At 29.7% G+C, this 11,439-nt stretch overlaps 1 protein-coding gene across 1 annotated transcript in view; it reads right to left on the bottom strand.

The window, feature by feature from the left end:
• The window catches only part of LOC108778764 (uncharacterized), a 45,321-nt gene extending 34,846 nt beyond the window's left edge, over positions 1-10,475 (bottom strand). The window contains 2 exon segments of the mRNA XM_018546026.1: positions 9,367-9,527; positions 10,219-10,475. Of these exon segments, the coding sequence (XP_018401528.1) occupies positions 9,367-9,527; positions 10,219-10,475 (418 nt within the window).
• Positions 10,476-11,439: the final 964 nt, after the last annotated feature.

Below are 11,439 nucleotides of genomic sequence, written 5' to 3'. Positions count from 1 at the left end.
ATATGGATCAAACATTATGTATTGTGTAGCATCATAATAAATGAGGATATAGCTAATTTTTTTATAAACGTATTGTAATCTTCTATTGAAATATAATAACGTAGTAAATGACTAGGAAAACTAAGAAAAACATATGTCGAACAATTGATGTACGATTCGATGTGTAATATAGACAGTTCCCTTTCCTTGCGAACTTATATCTGGGCAATAAATTTCTAGAAATAAGAGACAAACGTCCGCTGCATTCTGTACATTGTAAAAAACGATAATCGCACAGCAGGCCAACAATAATTGTGTATTAAATATTCTAAGCGAACGTAACTGAATAACATTCATGTAATTCTACTTTTGATGGTCTTCGAAGAAATAATATAAGAGCAAAATAACAGAACATCATTAAAATGATAAGTAATATGCCTTAATGCTTCTAGGAATTATTCTTATGGAAAGTATCCCGAATTAAAAAATTGTTTAATAGAAAATATTAGAAATATTTGAAATAGTTTGAAAAAAAAGTATACTCACAACGTCATATGATCGTACATAGAAGAAATACTAATTGTCTAAAAAAGCATAAACATCAAAAACATCCGACTATAAAAAATCTTTTTAAGTTTAAATGTATATAAGGTAATATGATAATAACAATATACGTAAAATTATTTATTTCTACATATGTGTGTGTGTGTGTGTGTGTGTGCGCGCGCGCGCGTGCGTATAACAAAGTTGCAAAAATTATTTGACACAAATTATTTATTTTATAAATAACTTATTATAGTGAAAAGTGTTTTAAAATCTTACACATTACACATTGTTACTTTTTTTTAAATGATTATTTCTAAACTGTTACAATGACTAGTCTCAGTTTCTCGTGTAATGAAACAAATCACAATTTGTGTATAACTAAATTGTTTCAAAGTAATTTTAAAAATCAAATTTTTTTATTTGAATACTGACGTCACAAGCCATTACACAACCTGTTTAAATAACAATAATAATAATAATAATAACATTTATAAGATGAGCCTTACTATATAGTATACCATATGTACCAGTGGTCGGCACTAGATGCACATTTCGTGCGACGCGATCGATGAAACTCGAACAGCAGTGCAGTGAAGGTTCACAGGAATTGGCCCGAAATGTGCATCGAGTGCCGAACACTGGTATGTACATATTATAAGCGATTTTTGGCGATAGTGTGATATATGATCAAGGTCGTTATTGGTAGAGATGGAACTTTTTGTGAATAACCACAATTATTAGCTGAAACGTACTGGTTCTTTTTCAGACATGCAATACCGTTTAAATTTACTAAGAAGGGAATAAGTGGAAATAATAAAATATTTGTTTGTTTTAATAAGTGAAATGTATTGTGGCGACCCGCCACCAGAGGTCATTTTACACATGACAATGTTACGTGCAGCTCATTGCACACACAACAATGTAACACACTGCGCATTGCGTACACGATACGTTTGTAGACAACACATTATATACAGGATAATAAGGAGTTATCCAAATATATGGTGAATGCTAAAGCCACGTCATTTAAAAAATCGAATTGCACAAGCTCAATTTGATTTTTGATCAAATAACGTGACTTTGCTGTGTGCAATATCATTGTGTATGAAATGTGCTGTGCAATATCGCCGTGTGTAAGATACCATGTCTGTAAATAAAGCTGTAAGCAATCGAAGCGTTCCCAATATTATAAATACTTACTTTGAAATTAAGATGTTCTCCAGCAAAGCAAATGATGAAAATCTGACACATTGTGACAAGAAGAGCAAGAACTGTTTTTGTTAACACCAAAGCACCCGTTTTGTTGTGAATAGCCTAATTCGATAAACAATAAAATAGAAAAGAATGATGTAATATATGATTTCAAATATTAAATAAGATATGAGATATAAGTTTCTTAATTGTGTAATGTAAAGTAAAAAATCAATAGATAAAATTCCAGATCTATATATATAAATAAACAAGCTCAATTAGATTACAATACAAAATAAATACTTAACTTATAAAACTTTATACATAATATTCACGGTACGTTTCGACTTAACTTAGTCGAAATGTACCGTGAATATTATATAATAAAGTCTACTAACTACTGTACATGGTTGAGGGTGACGAACAAAGGAACATATCCAATTGGGTCTCTCTGATTTAAATGAGCTTTTAGTCTGTTGTTTTAAAGAAAGAAATCGATTTTTTACAAGAGATGATTTCACCTCCTTAACATGCGACTCAGCACATATAAAAAAATACGTGTCTCTAATTTTTATGAGCAGAACAACATACTAAAAGCTCATTTAAATCGGAGAGACCCAGTTGGTTGTGTTCCCTTGTAAGTTAAGTAAACGTACAGTGAATATTACATAATATAAATTCCAAATAAGATTTGATATTATATAATAAAGTTCTATATTTTTTATTGCAATCTAATTGAGCTCGTTTATTTAGACCTGCGATTTTATCTATATGATATCAATTAATGCATTTTTATTGCGGAACTTACAATTACAATACAAAGTCCTAGACAACAAATAAGTATCGTAGTCCAAAAAACTTCCGCCAATTCCATAAATGAAACAAGTTTTTCAAGGTTTTTAGAAAATAAAACAATCCTATTGTGTCTCTCGATCAACATTTTAAATAAAGATACGGTCGATTCATGAAAAGAAGTACTCTTTATAGAAATATTTTGAAATTCATGACACATTATGTCAATTTGTCCACTAACGTGTAGAACCTAAAATATACTTAAATTTGTGCAAAAATCGTAATTATAGCATATAAAAAAGATTCTCACGCTATGGTGAACATTTCCAAAACAAAAAATATTTTTTCATATTATATATATTTATAAATTCAAATGAATTCTTGCAAAACTATATAAAGAATCTTTTGGATATAGAAATTAATTATATTTTTTAATTATTTACGAAGAAAAGTAATGATCTATAAATGTACCAGTCAGTTTTCTCTAAAAGTAAATTAATGCAATATATTATTGCTTAAAAATATTAACTTCTAATTATAGCAATTAAGTATAGCACTGTAAATTAGAATTGTCCATATTAAGTACTTAAAATTTTTGTATTTATATCAATTCTTATTGGACCTCTAAATTTCAATTCAAATGAGAGAATGTTTGAGAATAATTGTGTGAGAATTTATATACTATAAATGCATTTCTGTATCATAAATTTTCCTATTATATACATAAAAATTAATAAATCACAAAAAAATATTTATATACAAGAATGTTTTACCAAAGTCAAAATTAATCCATTTAGAATAGCTGGTACGCCTAAAAGTACCATCGCATATAAAAATAATGTCACTGTAAAAAACTCAAACAGTGGCGATTGTTCAGTTTCAAAAGGAAGTTGTATCTTTATAGGAGACTGCCGTAAAGTGTCATTTTGATCATTAGTCGAAAGTACGAAACGAGGTACATATTCCCCTAAGAAATAAAGTACTGCAACAACCGCATAAACACATAATATACTGTTGGAAATAAAATGTGCTACATTGGCTTTAATTGTCATCATAAACAAATGTTCATCCATATTGATGCACTCGCGCCAGTCATTATCCATTGCAACTAGGATTTGACGGAAAACTCTGCAATACGTTATTTTAATCTATTATAATATTTCAAATAGAAAGATTGTATTTTTTCCAAGAGCCATCAACATTGTGTTTAATGCTTAAATTACGAAGTTTGGGTTACATTGTTAATAAGTCACTTTCACTTATGATAAATCAAATTCACAGTGTTATAAAATTAAAAAAAATTGTTTTTCGAAAACAAAATTAAATAAATCTAAGTAAATTATATATGGGACATTCTAAGTCAACGGGGACAAGTGTCTAGGCAAAATTTGTGAAGTCGAAATAAAATGTTCCTGGGGTTAAAATTTTCGATTTTATATGTAGTTTAAGGAAAAACGTGATGTTTTTTAAAATTCAAAGCAGCTGCTCTAATATGGCGGTTAGAATGAATAAAAAAATTTTAGACATTATTGAAAACATTTATTTCATTGATCAGATGATCAAATTCATCGAATTTCCTTGAACGTCTTATTTCAACTTCACAGATATTACCCAGACACTTGTCCCCGTTGACGTGGAACGTCCCATATACATTGTAGAACAAAATATCTTACTGACGACGTATCCACAGTCCAATCAATTTAAATAACGTCGAATTGTAAGATATAGTTACATTCAAACAGTCAATGAGATTCGAGATTTCACTGATTTTCAAGTGTTCAAAAATGTACAAATACTGATAATACTGTATTATCATTATGCCCAATATAATACTCAGAAAGTGTACAGTAGAATGCCAATTACTCGGCCAAATGCCAAGTAATTGCAAACCAATTTTCAGCACTGGGCTGAGAGTACTTCTGATTATCATTTGCCAATAATTTCTAAATCTTAAGGAAGAGATGAAAAGCGTTTGCACATTTGTACGATTCTCGAAATAATGGAGACAGTATATCGTCTATTTCTCCAAGTATTATTTCCCATTCGGTGCATTCCCACTCGCATAAATATGGATCAATTATTATGTATTGTGTAGCATCAACAAATGAAGAATTTTTTTATAAACGTGTTGTAATTTTCTATTGAAATCTAACAACGTAGTAAATTACTCGGAAAAGTAAGAAAGACGTACATGTCGAACTATTGATGCATGATGATGATGTGTAATATAGTCAGTTGCCTTTTCTTACGAACTTATATCTGAGCAACGAATAAATAAAAAACAAACGTCCGCTACCTTCTGTACATTGTAAAAATCGATAATCGCACATCAGACCAACAGTAGTTATACATTAAATATTCTAAGCGAACGTAACTGAATTACATTCGTGAAATTCTACTTTTAATGGCCTTCAAAGAAGTAATGTAATAGAAAGATAACAGAATATCTCGTTAAATGCCATGTAATATTCCTTAATGCTTCTAGAAATGTTATTATCCTTATGGAAGGTATTTCGAAATAAAAAATTATTTAATTGAAAATATTTCAAATATTTAGTTTATAGAATATACTTACATCCAACGTCACTGCAACGTCGCTGCAACGCTGCAGGAAAACTGCAACGTCATAATACAGGGTGATTCGTATAAGGTAATCTATTTAATTATTAACGAAATTTATATAAAGACAAACAGAAAAATGGTTTATGCCAACATGTTTAGTACAAAAAAGGACATCACATAGTAATTTAGATATTAAATTATTTATACGAGCAAAATCTAACTTAGCTCTGTAGCCTTTGTTCGGTTGACTTTTTAATATAATATAACGCAAAAAAAATATATTCTTCCGAGGCATAATTTAAAATATAATAATAATAGCAATATTAATAATAATATTATTATACGTATGTAATTACTAGACAGCGGATTTTTATGTAAAAAGATTTAACTGAATGTTTCGCATAAATGCATATTTGCATAAATCAAACATATTATTTGTATAAAACGCATATTTTTCAAAAATTTACATATTTCATGTAATTTTCAAGTAGGTATATAGTATGATGATATCATGATTATATATGACGGAATGCAGCTAATTCGAGTTTCCGCAAAGACAATATGCATTAAATCTATTTTCGGATTCGTATTAATATTTCGCGAGTATATCTGACAATGAGATCAGACAGACAGTTGAGAAAAAAAGGCAAACGATAATCTTTCATATCTGAAGTGCCGTCTCCGCGAAATTAAGTATTTATGTAATAGCTCCATTTAAAATCAGAAGAATAATATCAACGACTATGAATCGTCAATTTTGATTACGCGATCTATTTTGCCGCTAAAAATGAGCATCAAGTGTCAACATAAAAAGGCACGTTAAAATCTCACCACACACGCTTTTATTCGACGCGCCTGTCGTCTAGATGGGGGGGCAAATACCCTTTCTTGCACCTTGTGGACATCCATATATACAAGATATTAGCGGCATGCTAATTAATTAGAAGAAGTTTGTCATTTACGTGAAACCGTAGCTACGAGTGCATGTCAATACATGCAAAACATTCTTCTAGCGATAAAAGGACTGCAATCTTTAATTCGGCACTTTATATGGTTATACGAAATTCTTTTATTTTGTAGAATATCTTCTTGAGGTCGTACATAAATGGAAAATTTTCTAATATTAATACCGAACCGATAAAAAGCAGAATATTTTTTTTTGGATGCTAATACTACAAATTAAAAAATAACATTTTTTATTTATTGACTTATTACACTAATTTTATTACTATTTCAACGAATATCTGTCGTAATTTTGTTTAAATCAGTAAAGAGCATTCAGAATAGATACATATGACATTGACGCTTTAATGACCTAAAAAAGCATAAATAAAAAGAGTACATTTGAAATGGAAATTTAATTTGTTCTTCTAATCAATCTGCCATTTGCGTCCTTATGTATAAATACATTTTGATTTACAAATTATATTTACGCATAAAAACGTAAATTGATTAACAAATTAAAACAATTTTCTAAAAACTAAATGATCAAAAATTAGGAAAATTACATTCGTAAAAGTTTCGAGCGACATATCCATCATCTTTCCTGCCGTTATGGCTAATTGCTTCTGAGATCTCATTATTATTAGTATTAACATTTTACTCTGATGTGACGGTATATCATACCACGGCGATTCGTATGCTGCGCTGACAATTAATTTACCCTAAAAGTAAAAATATAATAGTTAAAAGCAATAACTCTTTATACATATGTTACATATATTCACTTTATTTAAGAATAAATTTTCTTTTAATTGTTGATATCAGAAAAAGTTAGGTATATGAAGAATGAAAAATAAAGAAAAATATAAGTAACAGAGAAGTTTAATATTATGATATATAGAAAAAAAAGAGTAGTAAAAAGAAAGCAGAAAATAAGAACATTTTTTATTGAAGATATTCTTATTTTTTTAAACAAGATTTGTTTTAAATAATACATATACTGTAATTAAAATATTTTTGTGCAAAAATCTCCAAACATTTTATCATAAAATTATAATTATAACATCTCTCCCGCTCGAGTTGTCGATCGACGGGAAATTACGAGCGATCGCGGAAAATAACGTGCGCGGGCTTTTTGACTTATATAAAGCTGCGTCTCGTGATTACGCGGCGTATTACGATTCCAATTCCGATCCCGTCTCCGAATTCCAGAGCCTGCGAAAACGAGACCACGGGTTAGAGAGTACTCTGACTCGATCGCGAGCGTTCTCTATACCGCGTCCAGGCATAATAATACATCGACGAAAACCAGGGACAGAGCTCTGCCCCTGTCGAGCGTTTTCGACCATCGCTCCTTGCACCGCTGCCACGCTGACGAAAACCAAGAGACGGAATATACTCTGCCTCGGTCGAGCATTCTCGACCGTCGGCCGCAGTCTTATATCCACGCCTCTAGATCCTCGCGGCCGCTGGCATTTGCAAAGGAGTAGAATGTTCTCTGCCTCCACACGACAATATTGCACACAGAGCATTGCATACACGACACTTTTGTAGACAAGCACATTATATACAGGATAATAAAGAGTTATCCAGATACGATGAATGATAAAGCCACGTTATTTAAAAAGTCGAATTGCATAGCGCAATTTGACTTTTGACCAAATAACGTAACTTTGCTGTGTGCAATATTATCGTGTGTGTCAATGTACTGTGTGCATTATTATCGTGTATGCAATGTGCTGTATACGATATTGCCGTGTGTAAGATAAGATTTGCGCAAATGAAACTGTAGGCAATTGGAGCCTTCCCAATGTTATAAATACTTACTTTGTAACTAAGATGTTCTCCAGTAAAGCAAATGACAAAAATCTGACACATCATGACAAAAAGACCAAGAATTGTTTTTGTTAGCACGAAAGCACCCGTATTGTTGTGAATCATCTAATTCGAAAAACGATAAAATAGAAAATAACGATATATTATATGATATCAGTTAATGCACTTTTATTGTAGAACTTACAATTATGATAAAAAATCCTAGACAGCAAATAAGTAACGTAGTCCACACAACTTCCATGAATGCAATAAATGAGACAAGTTTTTCAATATTTTTAGAAAATAAAACAATTCTATTATGTCTCTCAATTAACACTTTAAATAAAGATACAGTATGTTCATGAAAAGAAGTACTCTTTATAGAAATATTTCTAAGTTCATGACACATTATATCAATTTGTCCACTAATGTGCAGAACCTAAAATATACTTAAATTTGTGCAAAAATCATAATTATATAGCAAATAAAAGAAATTTTCACGCTATAATATACATGTTTCCAATATAAAAAATGTTTTTACATAATATATATATTTATAAACTCAAAGAAATTCTTCTTGCAGAATTATGTATACGATTTTTGTGAACATAAAAATTAATTATATCTTTTAATAATTTACGAAAAAAAGTGGCGACCTGTAAATATACCAATTAGTTTTCTCTAAAAGTAAATCAATGTAATATATATTATTGCTTAAAAAAATATTAATATCTGATTATAACAATTAAGTATAGCACTGTAAATTAGAGTCGTTCATATATTATTAAAAGATTAAAATTTTTATCATTATGTTCTATAATTGAATTATAACCATTAATTGTTTATTGACTGATCTATTTATCTTGTATAACAAACTTTTTAGAAATTTTGACGTAAAATTTGTTTATTGTTACCATAAATAAGTTTTAATTCTAAATCATAAATTTCCTTATTATACATAAAAATTAAGAAATCACAAAAATATATTTATATACAAGAATGTGTTACCTGTAAATGTACCAGTTAATTTTCTCTAAAAGTGAATCAATGCAATTATTGCTTAAAAAAATATTAATATCTGATTATAGCAATTAAGTATAGCACTGTAAATTAGAGTTGTCCATATTATTAAAAGCTTAAAATTTTTATCGTTATGTTCTATAATTGGATTATAACCATTAATTGTTTATTAACTGGTGTATTTATTTTGTATAACAAACTTTTTAGTAATTTCGACGTAAAATATTGTTACCATAAATAAGTTTCAATTCTAAATCATAAATTTCCTTATTATACATAAAAATTAATAAATCACAAAAAAGTTATATATATAAGAATGTGTTACCCAAGTCAAGATTAATCCATTTAGAATAGCTTGTGTGCTTGCAAGTATGATCGTATATAAAAATAATGTCATTGCAAAAAACTCAAACAGTGGCGACTGTTGAGTTTCAAAGGGAAGTTGTATTTTTATAGGAAGCTGCCGTAAGGTGTCATTTTGATCATCACTCAAAAATACGAAACGAATTACGTATTCGCCTAATAAATAAAGTACTGTAGCAACTGCATTAATACACAATAAACCATTGGAAATAAAATAAGCTACATTGGCTTTAACTGTCATCATATACAAATGTTCTTCCATATTGATGCACTCGCGCCAGTCATTATCCATAGCAACTAACATTTGACGAAAAATTCTGAAATACGTTATTTTATTATAATATTTTAAATAGGAAAATTCTATTTACTTCAAGAGCCATCAACGTTGTGTTTAAAAAGTAACATCTAGGTGAAATTTTCGAAAAATCGGAAATTTTTTTTGTCTGAAATGATGCTTTAGAGTCTTAAAAATAAGGTGCAATTGGTCTTATAAATAAAAAACTTTTTTAACTCGTTTTACAGTGGTTTCTTTAAAGCGATTGAAATATGAAATAATGTGTTACTCAAAACATTAACCACGTTTTTTTAATTGGCTTGCAGCATAACTTTAACAAACTTTACCCGATACACTTGAAATTTTTGCGGCATTTGCTAAACTAAATTTTCTAGAGAAGTACATATGATTATTACGATCAGTTAAAAACTTTTTTTGTTATACTTTTTTACTGACAAAATAACGTTTACATCCACTGTATTTACTGGTATTTGCTTATTTAAAACTTACGAAAATTCAGATTATTTCTTTTTTGTGTCAAATGATTGTAAGTCGTGTCATTAATCGTGCATGGACTGTTAACATTAATACAGAAAGGTGATCACTTCTCATTTTGTGAAAATTTACGAGGGACAGAATCGATTACCGTGGGTGTACGTCGCTCGGCTTTTACGTGCGTGCTCAGATCTTGGTAACACTGCGTCCTATATACATAGTATAATAGTATAACTTACTGACGACGTATCCACAGTCCAATCAATTTAAATAACGTCGAATTGTAAGATATAGTTAAAGTCAAACAATCAATGAGATTCGGGATTTCACTGATTTTCATGTGTTCAAAAATGTACAAATACTGAAAGTACAGTATTATCAGTATGCCCAATATAATACTCAGAAAGTGAACAGTAGAATACAAATCACTCGGCCAAATGCCGAGTAATTGAAAACCAATTTTCAGCACTGGGCTGCAAGTACTTCTGATTACCATTTGCCAATGATTTCTAAAACTTAAGAAAGTAACGATCTGCGTTTGCACATTTGTTCGATTCTCGAGATAAGGAGTAATTGAGACAGTATATCCTCTGTTTCGTCAAGTATATTCCACTCGGTGCATTCCCACTCGCATAAATATGAATTATGTAGCATAAGAAGATATAGCAAAGGAAGATATTACTAATTTTTTTATAAACGTGTTGTAATTTTCTGTAGAAATCTAACAACGCAGTAATAAATTACTCGGATAAGTAAAAGAGACATCTGTATCAAATTATTGATGAACGATTCGATGCGTAATATAGTCGGTCCGTCCCTATTCTTTCAAACTTATATCTTGACAACAGATTTCTATGTAAAAGAAACATATATCGATTACATTCTGTAATTGTAAAACACGATAATTACAAAGTAGAACAGTAATTGTATGTATTAGGTATTCTAAGCGAGTGGAACTGAATTATATTCGTTGGTAATTCTACTTCTGATGGTCTTCAAAGAAATAATGTAAGAACAAAATAACAGAATACCAGTAAAATGACAAATAATGTTCCTTAATGCTTCTAGGAATGTTATTATCTTTATGGAAGATATTTTGAAATAAAAAATTATTTAATTGAAGATAATATGAGTATTTAATTTAATGTATATCCAATGTGCTTGTACAGTGCATTGCACGAATGGCTGTGGTTCGATTTTAGAAGTATATGTTTTGTTCTTAGTTATTTTTACGTTCACGGCTGATACGGTCGAATGTTGCATCAGCGATCATAAATATATCGTAGAGTTAATGAATTGTGTTTTGACAGCCGACGTAATCTCAGTTTTGATCGCATTGATTCATAAAGTCATATTATTCATTCTGTTCGTACAAAAACTGAAAAAAAATGATATGACGTAGTCATGTTATAATATTTCGTAAGTAAGTAATTGCTTTTTACAATTATCAGAACATCATT

This window comes from Cyphomyrmex costatus, unplaced genomic scaffold (assembly GCF_001594065.2).
Source record: "Cyphomyrmex costatus isolate MS0001 unplaced genomic scaffold, Ccosl1.0 scaffold51, whole genome shotgun sequence".
NCBI lineage: Eukaryota > Metazoa > Arthropoda > Insecta > Hymenoptera > Formicidae > Cyphomyrmex > Cyphomyrmex costatus.
This window is presented reverse-complemented; position numbering and strand designations above follow the sequence as displayed.